The 23,156-nt window shown below is 33.8% G+C and overlaps 1 protein-coding gene and 1 long non-coding RNA gene across 6 annotated transcripts in view; both read left to right on the plus strand.

Annotated features, from left to right (window-relative positions):
• STXBP5 (syntaxin binding protein 5) overlaps nt 1-23,156 on the plus strand; it is a 184,853-nt gene that overhangs the window by 123,139 nt on the left and 38,558 nt on the right. Inside the window, exons 18-21 of one of the 5 annotated variants that reach the window (XM_034990955.1) lie at nt 1,085-1,236; nt 7,716-7,781; nt 12,748-12,807; nt 12,910-12,957. In XM_034990955.1, coding sequence (XP_034846846.1) covers nt 1,085-1,236; nt 7,716-7,781; nt 12,748-12,807; nt 12,910-12,957 — 326 coding nt within the window. The remainder of the gene's footprint in view (nt 1-1,084; nt 1,237-7,715; nt 7,782-12,747; nt 12,808-12,909; nt 12,958-23,156) is intronic. The other 4 variants (XM_034990957.1, XM_034990958.1, XM_034990959.1 and 1 more) reach the window with 4 other exon arrangements.
• On the plus strand, nt 15,704-18,742 carry LOC118001021. The gene is made up of 2 exons (XR_004676609.1): nt 15,704-18,334; nt 18,439-18,742. It is a non-coding gene; the product is annotated as an uncharacterized LOC118001021 (long non-coding RNA).

The following is a 23,156-nucleotide window of genomic DNA, read 5'->3' on the forward strand; positions in this document are numbered from 1 at the left end:
TCACCGTCTTCTTCTTTTATGCTAGCCCTAGGGACTCATTCATCTTTCTTCTTCCTCCTGGAGCTGTAACCACTCACTCTATCTCTTATACTCGTATTCCCAGCTAAGACTGGCTATAGCCTGAGATCGTCATCTCTCAATGTCTTTCATTTGCTGCCCCACAATGTAAGAACACAAACCTTCTCTCTTTTAATATTTCACTGCCCACAACCATAAGGAAAGAGGGAATAAGAAAAAGAACCAGTAGGAAATTTCAAAGGAAGTTGCAAATCAGTTGATCACAGGTTCATGGACTCACAGTTAACATTTTATTTAGCCCCTCCTTGTATGTTTTTAATATTTGAACTAGCTGCCAAGATTATTTAATGTGAAATCCATATTTAGAACTTTAACTGAAAAATCTGATTACCTGGCCCATTGTCTCCAATCCTGCTTGGCAGTGGTCAGCATGAATGGAATTGAAACTTTCCCTCTTTAGAAGGGTTATCTAAAGTCCTTATCTGGCCTGTTTGTATTACTTACAGAGTCCTTCTGTACATTTCAGTTTTCATCTTCTGGCTTAAGACATCTTAAAAGAGTCAAATCCCTTTATTCATAGTTGCTTGGTTTGTAGTTCCTGACTCATAATTGGGAAGGTATTTGGAGTACTCCAGAGGGAGACCTCCAAGATTTATGCTTTCTACTTTTTATTCTTGACTGTATAGATTACCAGAATTTTCCCAGAGATATAATCCCTCACTTCCCTAGTGGAAGAGAATGTCTTCCCCTGAGCTGCTTGAAATGCCCTTAAGTCAGAAAAATAGACGTCACATTTCCTAGGATGGAGATTTATGTCTGTGATCAAGTTTCACTTCCTATGCCAACATTTTTTTAATGATACCGATTTTTAATCATTAATGTCTGCAGAAGATCTGCGTAGTTCCATGAGAAGGCATATGTAACCTGTATTTCCATGTCTCTGATAGTCTTTAGTTGCAAAGAGGAATTTTCTGAAAACCCATCCTCCTTCTTTTCAGCCTTATAGACTACATTTCCTTATAATTACTTATTTGTACTAAAATGTGTGCTCTTTTCCTATTCCCAGGGTAGTTTTTGGCAATTGTAATGGCATTGCAATGGTAGACTACCTCCAGAAAGCAGTACTCCTCAACCTGGGCACTATTGAATTATATGGCTCCAATGATCCTTATCGGAGAGAACCCCGGTCTCCTCGTAAATCTCGACAACCTTCAGGAGGTATAAAGAAAACAATCCTGAGTTTTAGGATTTCTATAAATACTGAGTTACTTCTGTGAATATAAATACTTCAGTTAGATAAATAGCTTGTCTGACTTAGTCTATATATGTAAACTGTCAAAACTAGTAAAAGATTTGAGCCTTCTTTGTTTTGTGTTGTTATTAGATTTTGCTTTTGTTTTTAATATCCTAGGATTTTAATTAACATTGGGAAAGAACCACAGTGGCAAGTTTCTTCAGCTAAATTATAATGGGATGAAAATTTATCTCATTTTTATGGAATAAAAGTTAATTTCAAAGTTTTGCCCCTTTTATTATTGTTTGGTATTGTAAGACCAAAAATTCGTTGTTCCAGCTATGTTATTTAAAGGGATCATTTCCCATGTGAGAAAAAAATGTAAATGCAAAAGTGAATTTGAATTCTAAGAAAATACAGTGTTTTTAGATAGCCTTGATTCAATGCAAACCCAGATCCATTAAGAATTTTCTTTATAGCATTCTTTTATGTTTGCTAGGTAATTAGTCTTAATTTTATATTATTTTTTAATTTTTTAAAAAGATTTTATTTATTTGAGAGAGAACATGGCGGGGAGGGGCAAAGGGGGGAGGGAGAAGCAGACTCCCCACTGAGCAGGGAGCCCAGATATTGGGCTCCATCCCAGGACACCGGGATCATGACCTGAGCCGAAGTCAGACACTTAACTGACTGAGCCACCCAGGCATCCAGTTAGTCTTAATTTTAAATGTTTTAATATGTCTAGTTGGTGGTCTACCAGTACGCCTCACCTTTTTTTTTTTTTTTTTTTTTAAAAAACCTCATGGCATTGGATCTCTGGTACATAGGGGTATATTAGTGAGGCCTGCAGCAGTTACTGGCCTGCAGGCTCCAGTCTCCTCAGGACCTGTTCAGCTGGACCAGGGATTGAGGGATTGAAGGGAACCCTATCTTGGGCAGACTCAGCCCATTTGCAGAACGCCAGTGTGCAGTGAAACACTGGGAAGCTCTGATCTATACTTATAACTCAGTCTCTCTGATCTTAAATTCTCTCTGAGATTCATTTCTCATTTGCTCTCATGGCATAATTAGCTAATATTACCTGTATCACAATTTATGAGAGAAGAAAAAAAAAGGTGGTGGCATATAGACCTTACTATCACTTTGGCTTGATGCTTGAATTTTCTTCTCCATTTTTGTTTTTGTGTGTGATCATTTTGTCATGTTTTATCTTCAGAAATTATCTCAACTATACCATTCTAGTACCTTTGTCTCCTTTTTTTCCCTTCACTTTTCATTGCTTCACTAAGGCATGCTGACTGTGACTTCTTGCATGTGTGGCCTTTCTAGCTTATATTCTGAATCTGTGAAAAAACTCCGTTCTTCTTTAAGTAAGTTATTCCATGTCAGTAAAGTCATGGCATGTTTGTTTGTCGTCTGTAAAATCATTTTTTCTCATTTATTTATTTATTTTATTTATTTGACAGAGAGCCAGCGAGAGAGGGAACACAAGCAGGGGGAGTGGGAGAGGGAGAAGCAGGCTTCCTGCGGAGCAGGGAGCCCAATGCGGGGCTCGATTCCAGGACCCTGAGATCATGACCTGAGCCAAAGGCAGTCGCTTAACGAACTGAGCCACCCAGGCGCCCCTTTCTCATTTATTTTTAAAAGAGCTTATTAAAACATTATATATCTAAAATGGCATACTCATTCCTAAATTAATCATCCTGTGTATATGAAAACAGCTATTGAAATATTTGTGTCCCAATCCACTTTCTTTATAAAGCAAAGCAAACTAATATTTAGCGTTAGTTAAAACATTGTCATGAAAGAGGAGACAAGTACTTTTAGCAATTTTACCACAAACCTGTGTAAAAACTTCATTGCTCCAAAAATTAATTTCTCTTTCCTTGATACATAATAGTTTCATAAAATGGCTAGAAATTAAATACCTATGCTTAGAATAGAGACCAATTTTACCATGTGATTTCAAAAATATTTTTTTCTTAAATTTTATTGCATTCTCTATCCTGTAGTAAATCTCATAATATTATTTATATTATTATTTGCTTTATTTTGTATTGAAGAGTTAGATTTTTAGGCAGAGGAGAACTGTTTGAGTTTTCCTTTATCAGTTTAAGATATTATGCTCACTTGTAACAATATTTGATTGTGTCTTAAATAAAAATTAAAAGAAAGTTATTTTTATATGCGCTTTAACATTTTGGGAATATTTGTGCCTTAATTCTAAAATATAATTATGTTTCAAATAAAATTAAATATAAAATAATTGGTACTAAAATTCTTTAATTGCATTGATAAAAAGGATATTCTTGCAGAAGTGTGTATTTTATAATATGTTTTGGAAATGTAGCCCAAATACCACCAAATTCTTATCTTTTTTAAAGATTGGCTTGGAGAAATGTTTTTACTACTAGTAGATTCTAATATGTTTTCATAAAGAGTGAGGTGTTACTCATGAAATTATTTTATAAACATTACTGTTTGTGTTTTACAGCTGTATTAAAATACAGTTGAACCCATAACTAAAATGTGTACAGTGTTTTCATAATAAAAATTATGAGACTGTTACTGGGACAACTAGTGATAAAGTATTTCAACTACCTGCATATCTGCTTGCTGAAAGTCTTAATTATAACAAAAGTGAAACATGATAATATGTGTCTTGTTTTGCTGACCACTTTTTCACTCCGTGAAGGACACAAAAGGGAAATTTCTATTCTGAATATAATTCTAAACCCCAAATAAGATCTTCTTAATGATGTGAGAGTGATACACCCATGAAAAGAAACTTAACTTAGTCTTGGAAGTTGATAATTATGAAGAAAGAAATTAGAGGGACAAAGCTGTGCATGACTTTAGGAAAGATATTTTCTAAAATTACAGAGAAGTGGCTCTAAAAATGAAGATTTGGGCTATACAATTGCAATTAATTTCAAGTCTTCAATATATTCAGTAGAATAGAAAAATAGAAATAGCTATTGGGCCCAGTAATACTAGTTGATATTTCTGTGTGTTTGTGTGTATTATAAGAAACAAAACACACTATATAAGAAATGAGGGATATAATCAAGGGTGCATAAGTGTGCATAAATCATTAAGTACTGTGTTGAATATAGGCTGGTCTTCAAAAAATGGGATAGCAAAATGTTTGGTTTCAGTGAAAATATAATTAAAGAAGGATTAGGACTCTAAGGATCATTTGAAATGATAGTTGAAAAACAGAATATAGACTAAATAACTTTGTTTCTCAACCCTCCATTAAGAGGAATGATTTCTCTTTCTGGAAATTATGAAAAATAATTAAGAGAAATGAAAATCTAAGCTATATTATGTATAAGGCAGACCTTGGTAATAAAAAGTGATAAAGTAATAAAAACATATCAAGAGAATTTGTAAACAGTACCCAAGTTGATAAAGGTCAAATCAGTAAATTTGATGTACAAATCAGTCAAAATTCTGGAATGATTTGTGTGCATATTGAAATGCCTTGTATGCATCCTGAAAATAGAGCCATCAATTGAAGTCAGCAGGAATCCACTGAAAGTAAATTGTACCAAAATTGGTGTTACTTTTTTAATCTCATAACTACATTGATGGCTCATAGCAGCCTGTTGACATGTTTCCTGAAGTTAATCAGATACTTAATAAAGAATTCCATGTATATCTTTTATGAACTAGGCAGATGGAAGTGACCTAGTCATTTTGACAATTGCAAGATTGATTAAACCAGGAGTCAGCAAACGGCTGGCCCTGAGCCAAAACTGGCCCACTGCTGGGTTTTGCCAGTACAGTTTAATTAGAACAGCATCATGGTTTATTTGCTTAGCTGGCCTCAAAACCGATCAGGTTTGCCAACCCCTGAATTAAACCATGGTATCCAGTGGGTCAATTTGTAGCCTAACATGAACTTTGATGTAATGTACCTCAGTAGATATATTATGTTGAATAACATATGATTATGCTTTGTTGACCATTTTAAATAGTAAATTAAGTTTCCTACTTAAACATGTGAAAAAGAAGGTATGCTTTTTATCCGTAAAGGGTAACTACTACGTTTGATGGCAAAGACCCAAAAAGATATTTGTAGCTAGAAATCATAAACCATATACCATAGCCACATAGTATAAACCATAGGATGATATACATCAATCACTCATGTAGGGTTGGACTTGACTTTTACCCTGAGCCAGATGGAAGGCTTAAAATTTCAAAATTGATTATTTTTATTCGGTACTAGGCTCACTGTAGTACTTGAGTATACTATCACTAGTATTTATTATTGAGGTATAATTGGCATATATAATCATTATATTAGTTTCAAATACTGATTTGATATTTGTATGCTTTGCAAAATGATCACCACAGTAGGTCTAACAGTCCTCATCTTACATAGTTACAAAAATTTTTTTTCCTTGTAATGAGAACTTTTAAGATCTACTCTTAGCAGCTTTCACATATCTAATACACCATCTTAACTATAGTTATGCTGTACATTACATCCCTTATTTATTCTGTAACTGGAAGTTTGTACCCTTGACCCCTTTTACCTATTTTTCCCACGCTCCACACCCTGCTATGGCAATCACCAATTTGTTCTCTGTATCTGTGAGCTTGGTGTTTTTGGTTTGTTTTGGGTTTTTTTTTCAGGGGCGGGGCAGGTTTAGATTCCATTATATCATACAAGTGAGATCATACAGTAATTGTCTTTCTCTGTCTGACTTATTCTATTTAACGTAATGTCCATCCATGTTGTCACAAATGGCAAAATTGAAATATTTTGTGGCTGAATATATTCCATTGTGTGTTTGAATGTATATATGTATGTATATGTTTGTGTGTGTATATACACATATATGTATATAAATATATACACACACACACACCACCCACATTATTATATACTCCACATTTTCTTTAGCCATGCATCCATTGATGGATACTTAGGTTGTTTCTGTATATCACTACTGTTTAAAGACCTGCTATTTTAGGGGCGCCTGGGTGGCTCAGTCGTTAAGCGTCTGCCTTCGGCTCAGATCATGATCCCAGGGTCCTAGGATCGAGCCCCGAATCCGGCTCCCTGCTCGGCGGGAAGCCTGCTTCTCCCTCTCCCACTCCCCCTGCTTGTGTTCCCTCTCTCACTGTCTCTCTCTCTCTCTCTCTCTGTCAAATAAAGTCTTAAAAAATAAATAAATAAATAAATAATAAAGACCTGCTATTTTAGTGTTCTATCAAGAAGGAGTTCATTTATGTAAACAAGTATTTTGTCAAAGAGAAAATGCATGCCTAAAATTCCACCCATCATCTTTGAAGTATAAAAACTAGTGTTTTGGGGTTTTTTTTCTCCAGAACCATTAGTTTAATAAGTGTTAAAAAGAAAAAAAAAATTACTGGTTGTCATTCAAAAACTTCCTAGTGAAGAAAAATAATATATAAATCAAAATGGAAAACCCTTCTTATAAATCCAATTCAGTACTCCATGTTCTCTGAAAATGTTATTGTAAAAGCTTTCTGTGACATCATGTCTTTTACCAAAGGATTGAAAAAGTCGATACTGGTCATATATGCATATATGTCAACATTATAGCTAACTTCTTCTGAGGCCTAAATAGGGAGCCCCTCTGTGGCCCTGCTATCCCAAATTCCTGCTGTGTGTTTGTTTGTAATTTTTAAAGAATTTGCAGGAATTCTTTTCATTCCAGTCACCAAGCAACTTAATATCTGTGCTAATTGTTTACTCTGCATATTGCCATGTCTTTTTTTTTTTTTTTGTAATTTTACATTTAATTGTCTACAGCATAAAATACCTTGCTATGGTTTCTCCTAAGAATCTAGGTCATCCTGTAAGATAGATTAGTTTTATGTAATTCATATAAATCTGTGAAAAGGAAGTATTTCTTTAGAGCTCTTTAAAAATAAGTGGTATAGTTTTTAAGAAGTATAGTCCTCCAAGGTAAGTAATGTACAATATTTTAAATATTGTAAATGTGGAGGCAGAAAATATTAATTATTTAAAAATATTCAAGGAAGGTATTTGAGACATAGCAGAAACCACTTTGAGGTGTGAGTTGAGAGTTTCTATGATGTAAAAATCACCAAATTTACTACCAGGTATTTATTTTCCCTCAAGAGAAATCCAGTAAGTCTGTCATATACTCTCAAATTACTGATTTTAAACAAAGTCCTACTTTCTGTCTAATGTCCTTGAAGAATAGTAAATTACCTCTTAGAAGTTTTCTTTTTGCTTAACTAATGACTATCTGTATTATTTTGAGGTATTTTAGTATCAAAGTGCTCCTGTTTCCTATCTCAAGATTAATGGGCATAGTATCAATGTCAGTACAGTCTGTTCAGCTGCTGGGTTTTTAACAATGGACAGTCATTAAATGTGTACTGTAAATAGGATATAAGACTTCACTTACATACGTTTGTGTTGTGATTTGGTTTCTGGTTTGTTTTTTTTTAGCAGGTCTGTGTGATATTAGTGAAGGGACTGTAGTCCCAGAGGATCGCTGCAAATCTCCAACTTCTGGTAATTTGTTTTTTATTTCATTAATAATTATAATTCTATAAAAACCAATACAGTGTATCAGAATTCCTTTTTACAGATAACCATTTAAAATAACACAAGGAACTTTTATGTTACATATTCTTAACATGATACTATTTTTTGCATTCTCACTAAGTGAAAAGGAATGCACTAGATAAAATCCCGCAACTGTTAACCTGTTAAGAGTCATAGAACTGTGTACTTAGCTTTCTTATATTTATACTTTTTTGGGGAAAATACATTTTACTCCTCACCATTGGATCAAATGGTTTGGTTATTCTACAATCTTGTCTTTGCTTTAGGCTTGCCTGGTGTCATCTGGTAGAATAGTGATCTAATTCTTGAATAGTGTCCATTTAAATATTATCAAAGATTTTGAACATTTATCTAGTGGTAACTTTAGACAGAATAATTGTAGACTAAATTGTATGTGTTTTTGGTTTTGGTCAAAGTGATATTTGATATAATTTTATAGCTATATTAAAGCAGTTGTCCTTTTTTGTTCATGAAATATAGGTCTTTATGTGATATATGTGTATATTAATATTTTAGTGGAACATAATTTTTAGTATCTTTTCAATCTCCTTAAGATTAAGAAGATCATAATTTTATTATTATTTTAAGTGGATAGAAACTTTGCCAGTCTTTACTACAGTTGAATTCACAATTCTAACTACCATATTAAATCATTCTGGCCGGGAATATTTATCAGCTTTCGACTGAAAAGATTGTTCTTAGGATAAAGTAACACGGTTCTTAGATTTTGATCCTTCCGTAGCTGGTTCTACTACATCAGAAGTTATTATAAGCATGGGAAAATTGAGAAGTTCATTTTACTTTACTCTCTCATATTTCAGTTTAGCATTTTATTAGACATAGGACTGTAAAATTTTTGTGATGTTCTCTTTTTGAAATTGCGTTTTCCTGATATTGCACAAGTTATACCTTAAGATATATCCACCTTCTGGTTTTCTTAATCTTTAAATTTCATATTTAAATTCACTCATTAATGGAACATGGAGCTATAGGAATTATGTAATTAGCACCTAATGTTAAGTCTGAACATTGGTACAGAAAAGTTTGAGTGAATAATATGGAGCAAGTAATGGTATATCTGATCTCACAGAACTAGAGTTATTTCTGAGTTTGAAATTCAGAACTGTAGTATCTTTTCATTATTGCTGTTCTTTGTCCATCTACCTACAATACTATTCTGATCTTACCTTCTCTAAAGGCCATATGAATGCAGTTGTCAATATGTTAAGGCTAAAAGCCAGACTGGATAATTTGGATATGTAATTATCTTTTAATATATTAAATGACCTTCAAAAGTGTTTTAACAAGACTCAGCCCAAATAAATTAATACTCCTCATTATCCTAAGCCAAACTATGAATAGGTATATACATATATCAATTTGGAATAGCCAACAAGAGGTAATTATAGATAAGTATTTAAGTATATTAAAATTTGAGTATATAATATAAAAAGTACATAAAAGTAGAAACCCTTTCTCTCAGACTCAAACATTGTTGAACATTTTCAAATATATTACATTTTTTGATCTACGTGAAAGGACAATGTAGTTTTAACATACAGAAATTTATATGATACTAGGTATTTTATTGTTTCAGTGAGTTTGAACTGCAGAGTAAAAATTGTGACTGCAAAAATCATTGATAAATCAGAAATTCTGATCTTAGATAAAAAACTCTTAACTTATTTAGTTTAGTCTTTGATTATGCCCCAAAAGATGTAAGAGTTTTCTGAAAAATTATATGCATTCCTGCATATCAGAAAAGACAGCTTTTACAAAGAACAAATCAAACTTTAGTAGATAGTAGTTGTGCATGAAACATATTTCACAGAGCAGGAGATAGATGTCACTCATGCATACGTACTAAAACATACACTAGAAACTAGAATAAGATTCTGGAAAGCTATATTCTTAATAGCTATGTCTTTCACTGCTTGTCCATTTTAAAATAGTAGTAATTCTTGCTACCCATCTTGGGCCAATTGTCTTAATCTTTGCACATTTGTAACTTTTTTGCCTTCATTCTTGTTAGCATTCTAATAAGGAAATAAAGGAATAATTTAGTATCATTCCTCTCACCAATACATACAAACTCTACTAATTTAGGATGGTCAAAAAAGAAAAACGGATGGGGTAAGTTTGAGGTGAATCAGAAGAACCACAAGGTGATCAAGTTATTAAAACCATGGAAAGTAGTAATTAAATTACTAGCCTCAAGTACTTTCTGCAGTGTGGTAGGATATAAATAAATAGTTAAATGATACAATATAGATTATAAAACCAGTATAGTTAATAGAAAACAATGTATCATGAGGGAAGAAGAAATGTATAAAAGTGGGTTGGGAATTCCACTGAGTCACTCATAAATACTAAGAGGAGGACCACTATTATAAAAATGAAAAGTAGCCATACACCCTTTATCAAAATCAGTGTGTTTATTCAAGATAATAATACAAATGAAGAGCAACTTTTTGAAAAGCATTTAAGTCCCATAATCAAAATTGGTGATCTCAACAGTTTAGCTGATCAGTATCAAAGCTCAATTCAAAAAGCATCCTGAGAAAATCCAAGTAATGAACTTAATTTGGCTTTTCCATTTGTTTTTAAATAAACCAGCAGTCTTTCTGAAATAAAATATTAATTCTGGCATCCTGAATTAACATAAGAAAGAACTTCTGCTATCTCCATTTGATCTTTGTATTTCAAAAAACTCAGATTGCTTTACTGAGCACTTTAATAATATTGGAATTTTGTGTTATTACTGCATCAGAAATGTGTGTGCCTTTGCGTATGTGAAAATGATAAAAACATTTGTTAGGTTATTTTGGTTTGAAGAAAACCCAGGGCCACATAGGCCATAATATAAGTGCTGCCTTCAGGAGTTACCATTTACCCCAGAAAAAAACAAAAAGCTGTAAATATTTTCTGTGTTTATTTAATCATAATTATTTGGTAAACATATTCAAGTGGAATATGCTGAAAGCATTTTTGGAATTTGACAAAAATTCTGAAGACCAATGGCAGGCATTTTCAGTTAGGGGAAAAATAAATCTTTCCTTTACGTTTATGGCTTACTTTGGAAATTTTTTTTGGAAATACTAAAAAACATTTTTATAATTTTATATTCATATTTAGATATGTAGCTATTGCTCTAAGATGAAATACATCAACTAAAACAAGTATTAATAAATTTTTTTACATTCCTGGGGCTATTTAATATCAGAGGTGACTGTGATATTTTAAAATATTTATAACCTCTTATAACCGTTATCTTCTTTGAAAAACAAGTATAACCATTTCTATTCCTGAAAATATCACTGAGTCCATAACTACTTACGTGATATTTTTTTTTTAAAGATTTTTTATTTATTTATTTGACAGAGAGAGACACAGCAAGAGAGGGAACAAGCAGGGGGAGTGGGAGAGGGAGAAGCAGGCTTCCTGCGGAGCAGGGAGCCCGATGCGGGGCTCGATCCCAGGACCCCGGGATCATGACCTGAGCCGAAGGCAGATGCTTAACAACTGAGCCACCCAGGCACCCCACTTACGTGATATTTTTTGATAAAGGATTTATGAGGATCCATAAATGCTACTTAGCAAAACAACACGGTTTTGAAAGAGTAATCTTCTAAGACTATTATAGAAGTAATGGATGCTGCCAATGTTGCAGGTTTTACTTGGTCTATGGAGAGATTTCCAGGATATTTTCCACTTGGCCAAAGAAAGTATGATTTTTCTGGGGGAGGAGAAGGTCAAACTTTGACCTTCTTTATTAAGATTCAGTACTTTCACTGAGATAAAAAAAAAAGTACAGAAAGACTTTTTATTTACTTCCAGTTATGTTTCAAGTATTTGCTTCTATCAGAAAATTTACTCATTCAGCAAAGAAGCACTCTGCTGAGTGCAAAGGAGTTGCAAAGATGAATCAAATGGGGGCCCAGTTTTTAGAAGTGCAGTGCAATGAAAAGGGCACATGTGTGTAAACTTTTTAAAATATGAGGTATTAAGTGATGAATATCATAAGAGAAGAGTACAGATAAAGGGTTATTGGAATTTAAAAGAGGGGAAATGATTTATAGCGAGGAGATTATGAAAATTTATGGGTGAGATGTCATTTGAAATGTGCTATTATGAAGAACAGAGCATTTAATAAAAGTTGTCAACTAGAATACTACTTAGGATTACATTTATAAATAAAACATTTATGTTAGAAATTAAAGAAATGAGATAAAAAATTGAACACCTTTTTTTAAGGAAAATGGACAAATAAAATCTTAATTATAAAAATATTAGTTAAACTTATTGGAAGTCACAGCCAGAATAAAATTAAATATTTCTTACCTCATTAGACATAAGTAAATATTTGAACATACCTAAAATTATAAGTATTATCCTCAGTATTTTAAAGATCCCTGTGGTAATAATAGAATTTATATATAATTTTAAAATTTGTATCTAGAAAGTGAATCTTAAAATAAATTTTGCCAGTATACTTCTTGCACAGGATTCTTAGTTCTGGATGAACTTTATTCAGTTAACTAGTGTCAAAGAATTTTTGCATTTTCTTTCAGAAACAGTTAATTGCTGCTTATATTTTTATCTGTTCTCTAACATCTGTGCCAAGATTTTTCTAAATGGTTGTAACTTAAGGAAAAATTGTTATAGATTGAAATTAATATTTATATATACTAGGGATCTCTCTACTGTGAAAGATAATACACTACTGTTTGCTATGCTTACTGTAATATTATAAGAGTTGTTATTAATTATATGCATGACATTTTCTTGTGGCCAATAGTATGGAAACTTACCTTAGAAGTTACCAGATTATTTTGTTTGTACTTTTCCCTATGACAACTCTGTGTTTGTGACTGATATGTGACTGTTCCTTCCATTGTCTTCGTTTGTGTAGGTTCTTCATCACCACACAATTCAGATGATGAACAAAAAATGAATAATTTTATAGAAAAGGGTATAGTATCTTTATTTTAAAGTATTTTCTTTTAATTATGTTTAATTCATTTAGTTTACTTTGAATAGATTTTGACATTTTATATCAAAATATTATTTTCAGTGAAGACCAAAAGCAGAAAGTTTTCCAAGATGGTAGCCAGTGATATAGGTAGGAAATAGAAATTTCTCTTTTGTTTCTAATCCTTGCTATATGCAGTGTTACTCAACACCAGAAAATGATCTAATGCATTGCATTTTGTATATATTAATTTGTTATTTCTGTGCTAAACAATAATCTCTTGGGCTGTTTCTTCTAAACTCATTGGGGCAGTAATTATTAAAAATCAGTTAACTTGGGATTGCAGTTCTTCTGACTTACAATGTGAACTATTCTATTTTTATTTTTGCTTTATTTAAAATAAAGCAGGGTTCAATTTATGCTATAAATAGTACAATTTTATACTTTCAGATTTTGAGATCTTTTTTTTAATTTGCATTTTCTCCTACCTTTATTCCATCTTCCTCAAATTTTCAAAACCCCCAATTTCAAAGAAATAGTTCTCTAAAATATTGACTCTTTTGTTCTGTAATCTGCACTACCCTTAGTTAAATGGGAATTTTCTTAAGACTCTTCCCTTCCCCCACACACACAAGTAAAAATGCTTGATGGAGAGTATTTTATATTAATCCTTTTGACTATTTTTATGAATATACTTGGAAATACATTACCCAGTCCAGGGTTTTCAGTTTAAAATAGGAAAACAAAATATAATCAAACTTTGAGGACATAATCAAACTCTTAAGACTTTTTGGTTGGTCATAAAACTTTGAATATTCTCTGAAGATTTTTAAAGGCTTGAGAAGCACTGTTTTACAAAAAGAGAATAAATTAAATTGATTTAAATCAAAATTTTTATTATACAGTTATGTTATTTCTTCCAAAATGCCTACCATATATTCCTTGATTTGTATTAAATGATATGCATTTCTAGGCAGCTGAAATAGATTTACCTTTTCTCATGATAAAGCTTAATATATAGCAAAATTAAATTTCAAAAACTTAACAGAAGTAGTATCCATATTGTCTGCATGTTGTAAATTGAACCCTGTTTAGTCATATTAACGTTGGCTGACTATTAGCACCTCTGGTCATTTTTTAAATAAGATGGTTTATTCTTGGGCAAAGGGCTCTTCATATATGGGGAGTTGATTATCTCTTTGTGGTTTTATAGTGAATCAGTTGGTAATAGTTAAATCACTTTAATTATGTGCTAGCACTATAGCATAATACTTTTTCAACCAAATTTTTTTAATATTTTGTCGTAATAGTACTTATTGTCATGTAATGTAAAAAGTTAGAAGGGACTTTCCTACATACACTTAATCAAAGAACTTTTAGAATTTAATTATCTCGGGATTGTACCTTGCATGAAAGGAACCTTGTATATAATTACATTTTTAAAATAATTTCTCTGTCCAATTTTTGATCCTGGGGTTGTATTTGCTTTGTTAAATGTGGTGACTAGCTCTTCTCTTTTTTCTGTGTTTTGAATAGAATATGTAACATGAAATACCTGAGTTTGAATATTTGAAAGTCTTCAGTTAACAAATTTCTTAGACGAGGAACATTATTGGAAGTTCTTTGGTAATGTTCTTGCTTGCTTTTTATGTTACTGGCAAGTTTTTCTTTTTGTCATGCCAGTTTTTATATTTAGAGTTTTTGGGACACATGTTAACTTTATTCAGTTTTTCAAACTTAGGTTAGTTACACAGTTACACAAAATAATTATTTTGCATCTTCAGAAACTACTGCTCTGTTTCCTATTTCATATATAATTTTGTTTGGTTTTGGTGGAACCTTTCAGTGTGGTTTTTAATCCCAACATAGATACAAGGAAAACTCACTTCTCAATTTTTTTCTTCATTCAAATGGAGACTGCTCCATTTTAGACTATAAAGTTTTTACAGTTAAAAAAATGAGTTTCTCTCTCTACATTAGTGTCTAGTTTTATAATGAGAATTATAAAATATGCTATTGAAAAACACCTAAAATATCAGTGAAATATCAAGAAAAAAATACATAGAATCTCCTGAAGACCTCTCTGTCAAGACGTGTTTTCTGTGTAAAGTTTATTGTGTCAAAAGTGCTAGGATTCCCTTATTATGCAGCCATCAAAAGGAATGAAATCTTGCCATCTGCAATGACGTGGATGGAACTGGAGGGTATTATGCTGAGTGAAATAAGTCAATCAGAGAAAGACATGTATCATGTGACCTCACTGATATGAGGAATTCTTAATCGCAGGAAACAAACTGAGGGTTGCTGGAGTGGTGGGGGGTGGGAGGGATGAGGTGGCTGGGTGATAGACATTGGGGAGGGTATGTGTTATGGTGAGCGCTGTGAATTGTGTAAGGCTGTTGAATCACAGACCTGTACCTCTGAAACAAATAATACATTATATGTTTAAAAAAAAAAAAAAAGAAGATAGTAGGGAGGGAAAAATGAAGGGGGGGGAATCGGAGGGGGAGACGAACCATGATAGACTATGGACTCTGAGAAACAAACTGAGGGTTCTAGAGGGGAGTGGGGTGGGGGGATGGGTTAGCCTGGTGATGGGTATTAAAGAGGGCAAGTACTGAATGGAGCACTGGGTGTTATACGCAAACAATGAATCATGGAACACTCTATCAAAAACTAATGATGTAATGTATGGTAGTTAACATAACGAAAAAATTTTAAAAATCCTAAAAAAAAAAGAAGAAGTGCTAGGATTCCTTTAGGGGTGCCTGAGTGGCTCAGTTGGTTAAGCATCCAACTCTTGGCTTCAGCTCAGGTCATGATCTCAGGGTCATGAGATCGAGCCCCACATCGGGCCCCCACTCAGTGGAGAGTTGGCTTGAGATTCTCTCGCTTCCTCTCCTTCTGCCTCTCCCACGTGCTGTCTCTGTCTCTCTCTAAAATAAATAATTTTTTTTAAGAAAATGCTAGGATTCCTTGAGCATTCTGAGCTCAGTGTTTCCTACCATCCAGTCCTGTACTTGCTCTGAAGTATCCTAAGCCTCATAAAATTATCACCTCTCTCTTTCTCAGTCGACAAACATTTTTAGCTTCAACTATAATTGTAGTGATACGGTGGCCTAATAACGGAGGGCATAAGAATAAATCTAGACCCTCAAGATTGACACTAGTAAGAAAGCCACCTTGCTTGGAAGGCTAACTGAAATGTCTTGGCTCCAAAACTTTGTTTCTGCAGCTTCACCTTTTCTTTGATTGGCAGTAATTGCTGCCAGTATTGGAGGGGTGAGGTGCAAAATGTCATTCCTTAACATTCTAACCCAAGCTTGGAAAATCAACGCCTCTTTTACTGCCCGACAGTACAGCTGAGATAGCTGAGATGATAACAGTTTTTTAAAAAAAAAAAATATATATATATATACTTAACAATTACAACTTTTCTGACACCATGCCAGCCCTTTATAAGTAATATTTCTTATTTAATCCATTCAGTGTAACTACAGTGAGCTACCTACTATTACTTCCCTGTTTTACAGATGAGGAACAGAGAGGTAGAATGTAAGTAATGTATCTGTTGGTTACACAGCTAGCGAATGACAGAGCCAGGATTCCCACCCAAGTAGTCTGACTTCACTGTTTGTCCTTTCAACGCTGTACTACTATATTAGTTCTTAAGACAATTTACTAAAGTCTGTAAGGATTCAAAAACAAATCCATTGTGTGATTTGTAACTAGATATTCTGGCTATGGCCCTGTTCTATCTACATAGTAACCTAGGAAAAAAGATGTTTCCTGTTAAGTTCTGCCCTAGCACCAGATCATGGTTGTGTTGGTACCTATTACCCAAACATAATATACAGTGCCTGGAAGTCTACCTTCCTCAAAGACCAGACCCAAGCAGCTACAGCAAACAGTAGAGCCCCTAACCCATCTACCTAAAGCCTAGCTTCCTTGTTTCCTGGCTGACAGCTAACTCAGATGAATGAGGCTGACAGTGACTTCCTTGTTCATGCCTAAGAACAGCAGCCTCAAAAGGCATAACTTTAGTCTTGTGAGTTTAACAGCAAAAATATAGCAGAATATAATGCAGTTGCAGCATCCCTAAAGAAAGGTGCATGCATGTAATACACATACGGAGATTGGTTTTGCCTGTTCATACTTGATGATTAATTTTTGTTAGTAAAATCTTAATGACCACCATTTCCAAAATCAGTCTTTCCTGTAGTGTTAACCATTTCTGTAAATCATTTAGAAAATAAGAGTAGCTACCAATTTTTAATTTGCTTATTATTTATATTTTATATAAAACTTTGGAAATATAAAATTCTGTAAAGCTTTTTGTTGTTTGTAAAAAATAGTCCTAAAATGTATGTCTTTTTTAAACTGTTAATCAAATTTTTCATGATACCTTATGAATAAAATATGGTCCAGATGCTAGCATTGTTTGGTAGAGTTTGAAACTATATGAACCTTTTCTGAAGATTGTTAATTCTATTTCATTGATTCTATTTCATTGTGAAAGTAGATTTCTAGCTGGATTCTATAGTCTACAAGCCCATATCCCATATTATTACTAATTTTCATATAGAAGAAATGATTACATGAAGCTGTGAGGGGGGAAATAATAACTAGAGATTAAAATATAAACATTCAAAAATACAGTAACTTAATGAGCATTGGGTCAAAACAAGTAGAAAACTTGGCTCCATTTAATGAGCACCTCCCAAGTTCCAGTCACTATAGATATTCTTCAGGTGGTATTTGTAAACCTAGGGAGGATTGTACCTCCATGGTCCTTTTAATCTCTCAGATTCTGGGTTAGGACAAACATTTTTCTGGGTTAGCAGTTTCTTGGGTAATGACTAATTTTCTTTTCTAGCAAAAACTGAAGTAATTTTTGAAGTCAATTTAAATGAAGTCCCAGTGTTTCCTTTTTTAAATTAAAGAGTTCTAATGCAACTTAAATAGGTTCTTGGTCATTATATTCTAAATTACTAATTCATTAAAACCTACAATTTTAAATCTGCTCAAGCCCCCTTATTCTTCAAGAAAAGAGATTGAGCCTCAAAGAAGTTAAGTTGCACATCCAAAGTAATGTTTCACAGTAATGACCTGGTCAGGACCAGAATCCAGGTCTCTTGACTTGACTTGATTTTACTATAGCATGTCTCCACTCTCATGCTATAAGTTCTCTTTTTCTTGTGCTGTCTTCCCAATTCTTTTATATTTACAAGTTGAAAAAGAAATTCTCAGAGGTCCATTTGGAGCCTGCAATGTGAATAAAAAGGTATGTATCAAATTAATTAAGTAGAATTTTAAGTTAGAAAATTATTCTAATTCATTATAAAACTCAGATTAGTACTGATATTTCTACTTTATATTCTATACTCAATACTCAATCCCAAATGTGTGGCTGTTACCTCTATAGAAGTTCATCTTTATATTTAATCCACAATATGGCTATTGAAGAATAGAAGATCATCTTGAAAGAGATGATGAGTTCAAGTGTGTAGTAATACCATTTTTACAGGTAAAATTACTCTTAATTTGTGAAGAACTAAATTTCACAGTCGGGTACTTGACAACCGTTATACAAGTCTGAGGTTTTCTAATGAATTCTTTTTCTTTTTTCAGGATGAATAACATCTGAATGTATTCATCAGTATGGCATAATGTGTATTGGATTTTAATTTTATTTCAGAATGTATTTTCTATCAAATTTCATAATAAAATCTCAGCAAGGTCTGTTTGTCTTTTATATCACAGTACGTCCTGTGGATGCATTTCTTTTTCCATAGAACCGTCTTTTTCTTACATTGGAAGAATGTAAAAAGATCTTTCCAGAAATAACTTATTGTTTGATTCCTAATATAAAGTAAATTAATCCAAATTAAATTACTGAAATAATTTCTTTGTCAAGTATTGTTCACGAAGATGGCACTGAAGGCAAAAGAAGGAAGCTGCTGACCCTCCCAAAGCTGAAGCCAAAGCAAAGACTTTGAAGGCCAAGAAAGCAGTGCTGAAAGGTGTTCACAGTCACAAAAAAGAAGAAGATCTGCACATCACGGCATTCCGATGGCCCAAGACACTGCATTCTCCAAAGGCAGCCCAAATATCTCAAAAGAGCACCCCCAGGAGAAACAAGCATGACCACTATGCAAGTCCCCCTAACTACTAAGTCAGCCATGAAGAAAATAGACAATAACACAACTTGTGTTCATTGTGGATGCCAGGGCCAACAAGCACCAGATCAAACATGCTGTGAAGAAGGTCTTTGACGTTGTGGCCAAGGTGAACACCCTGATTAGGCCCAGTGGAGAGAAGAAGGCATATGTTCAACTGGCTCCTGACTGTGATGCTTTGGATGTTGCCAACAAAGTTGGGATCACCTAAGCTGAGTCCAGCTGGCTAAATCTAAATATACATTTTTTTAACCAAAAAAAAAAAAAAAGGTGGCATGTTCTACCATTATTTGCTGTATTAGTTTGCAAGTAGCTGCCGTAACAAAATACCAAAGATTGGGTGACTGAAACAACAGAAATTTATTTCCTCTAGAATAGCTCTGGAGGCTAGAAGTCCAAGATCAAGGTGTTAAAAGGTTTGGTTTCTTCTTGGCTTGCAGATGGCTGCCTTTTCATTGACTCTCATATAATCTTCCTTCTCTGCAGGTGCAGCTGTGGTGTTTGTGTGTTTAAATTTCCTCTTCCCGTCAGATGAGATGAGGTGTACCACTAATGGCCTCATTTCAGCTTAATCACCTCTTTTTAAAAGCCCTGTTTCCAAATACCTCAAATTCTGAGGAATTGAAGGTTAATGCTTCAACATACAAATTGTGGAGGAACAATTCCGCATATAACACTTAGGGTTTTGTAACATCTTTTATTCTGTAGAAAATGCTGCAGAGTTTATTATGATATCCTAGACATTAAGTTTTACGAATTTATGGGAAGCAAATAGAAATGGGAAAAATATTGAAGACTAAAGCTGTAAGAGTTCAAGAATTAGAAGAACGTGCTATAGCTGAATCTTTAAGAGAAACTTTAAAGATTCCCCTTCATTTCAGGTAATGGATATGTGTTCCATATTTCAAAAGTGATCTATTTGATGAATAGGCCTGTGTTTAATTTGCCCTTTTTTTCTTTATTTGTGAGAAAATTCAGCTTCTTTCTGTAGAAGTAAAATTCCATTGACAGTTTGTGTTCATTTATTTATTCATTCATCACCATGCTCATTGACCACACATTGTTATACACATACACAGATGCAGTATTTTGCAAGATAAATATTATCTCCAAACTCATGGAATTTATATTCTAACATGGGAGATAAACATTGATAGGTATTGATATTATTAGTTCTAATTGGCTATTAAAATATTGTGTGATAAGTGGCAAGAAGTTCTACTTCGTCTCACTTGCCCTTGGATTCTTTGCCATATCTCATAAGCTGATTTTTAGTCTTGTTACTATTCTGATTTTTAAAATTTAATATGCATACATTTCAACATTTTGCTTGAAAAGAGTGGTATTGGTTCTCTGCAGGTGGTGGAAAAACTGATATTGTCACCTCCTTTTAATTATTGAACCTCATAAACAAAGATTTGGTTTTTTGGCATCTTCATACTGCCATAATAAGTCCTTTTACCTGTTATTCTTGGTATACTGTTTCTGATAAAAGTCACATTCCAAAAAGCAGAAATTATACTTCTGTTTTCCTTTCTTTTAAGAAACCTTCCCTTAGAAAAATAAGATGTGGAACACAGTAGATGGAAAAATTAAAGCAAAATTATAAAACAGCTACCTAATTTCAAAGAAGCAATATGAATCTCCATAATTGAGAAACTTTACAAAGATTTGTACAGTGGCGAAGAACTGAAAAGTATCAGCCATGACAAAACTGTCATCTGTGGTACAGGGGTCCAAGCAGTGCTCTTGAGATTTGTTTCTCTCCTTGCTGTTGAAACTACCATTGCAGACATGATTTGTGATCATGCATCACTTCATTTATTCGTACCAAGCAAATGAAGCTCTTTACTGCTTACTCAGCCAGTCAGCTTGATATCTTCATTCCAGTTTATAAGAAGGGAGTAGAGACTCAGGTTTACAGCCTGCCAAGACATATCTCTGATACCAGTTTTCTTCAGATTGAAGAAACTGTTGTCATTTCCGTCGTTTCTGCTGTGGACAAAGGCATAAGAAAAGAGAGCTAGTTTATAATCTCTAGTGACAAAAGATTTCAAAACTAGGAAGATATTGAGTACAGGGAGCAAGAGTTGAAGAAGAGAAAAACAGACAACTTAAGGGTCTTCCAAGAATGCATTCAAATCTTATGTCTTCAGTTTGAAAGCCTCACTGGGAGTTGAGTAACTTCAAAGCATGAGCAGAAGTTTCTTTATACATGCAATGAAATCAGCTGACAAGGTAACTGGGTTGGCAAGTGCTTCTGAGACTCCTAAGAAGTAAAAATATGATCACCAAAAATTGCTGGATAAAGTCTACAACTGCTTCATCCACAGAATTATACTAGGGTACAGAGTATATGCTAGGAGAACTGATCTGCCTCGTGTGGACCTGCCATCAAGGAGGTTGACTAAACAGACCTGAAAACAAGTATATTCCCTAGAAGTCACAAAATTAAAAGATAAAAATATATGGCCTAAATTTCAACTTTAGATCTTAGGTTTGGGGCTTAGCCTCCCACAGAAAACAGCTGTGAAACTAGTCAAAATATATCAGCTCTTTCTAGGCGTTGAGCAACAGGCAAGTCTAGGGCTGCCATCCTTGAGAGAAAGGAAGAATACAAGGTGAGCTGCATGACCTCCTCGGGTTTCTGTGGTGGAACAGTTTCCTTTTGCAGGGCAGGGTGGGTGGAACTCAGGAGGAGCTGCAGTCTCATCAAGCTAAGGAGGCAGAGAGTGGCATTCTGGGCTGCTAAAGTGACTAGAATTTGTGAGATACTGTACTTGAGAGGAAGGAACTTCACAGAGGAGATTTCCTAGAGTTCTGGGGCTGGGGGGGGTGGAGCTTAAATCAGGTTCAACTCCAGGCTAAAGCTATACCTGAGCTGGGCAAGACTCTAAGGCCTAGCAGCACCCACCTGCTATGAGTCTGAGAGCTGGCAAGGATACCAGCAGTCATGCAGGGCCCGGAATTGTTGCCATTAGACGTTGCTGAACACCTTGGTCATTCTGGGTATCCCAGAAAGGCCACTCCATAAGAGTAAGGATCACTTCTTAGCATAAATGCCGTATCCTAGAACTAAATTCAAACTGAAATAGACCTACCCTAACAAAGAATAAAACCTGATAAAACCAAGGATCCACCAGTAATTTAACAGCAAGACAGAGCAAAGCTCAACACCTACTAAGATGCATGATATAATACAAACTCCATTCAACACATTATCCACTCTGCCTAGTATCCAATCAAAAGTTCCTAGGCATGTGAAATAAAGATTCAAAATCAAAAGTAGAGAAAATGTGACCCATAATTAAAAATTAAAAAAAAATTAGTAGAAACAGACTTAAAGATGACCTAGATGCTGTAATTAGCTAAGGATTTTTAAAGCAGCTGCTATAATGTGTTTTAGTACTGAAAAGAAAAAAAAAAATGGTCACAATGAGTGAACAGATAGAGAATTAGAGAATAGCAGCAGCAGCAAAGAGAAAATAGCAACTTTATAATGAATAAAATGAAAATTCTAGTACTGAAAGTTCAATATCTGATACAATAAAATTACCCAGATAAGTCCCTATCCCGGGATAGAAACTACAGAAGAAAGGGCTATGGAACTTGACAGCAGATAAATACAAATACAGTGTGGAATGCCGAGGATCTAAATCCTTCCCCACCCCCTCCTTTTGCTCTTCCCCTTGCCATAAGTGTTCATAAAAAATAGAAAGTTACATTCAAAAGTAGGCAATAATCAGTCTGGCTTTAGATTTCTTAGCTACACACAATGCTATAAGAAAATGGGACAACTTGAGTTTTGAGGGGATATAGTTGTAAGCTGGGACTTGTACATGTTACCAAATTTCTCTGATCCCTGTTTGTCTTTGTTTTCAGCTAAACAAAAGTTTGTAAAATACTATGTTCATATGCCTTTCTTTTAAACTTAAAAAAAAAAAGCTACTTCTTAAAGACATACTTTAGAAGACCTTGGGGTTTGGGGAAGTTGTACTAGAAATGATTGTCCCCTATGGAACGCTCTCCTAAGGAAATAATCAAAATATATGAAAATATTTTTGTACATTTTTATTGCCTTATTTATTGGAAAACTTATTGTTCAGTAAGTGTTCGTATAAATAAATATGCAGCCATTAACATATACTAACAACTGAGGAAAGAAAATGT

The sequence above is a fragment of the Mirounga leonina genome, unplaced genomic scaffold, assembly GCF_011800145.1.
Source record: "Mirounga leonina isolate KUSES-001 unplaced genomic scaffold, KU_Mleo_1.0 Mir_53, whole genome shotgun sequence".
NCBI classification, from domain to species: domain Eukaryota; kingdom Metazoa; phylum Chordata; class Mammalia; order Carnivora; family Phocidae; genus Mirounga; species Mirounga leonina.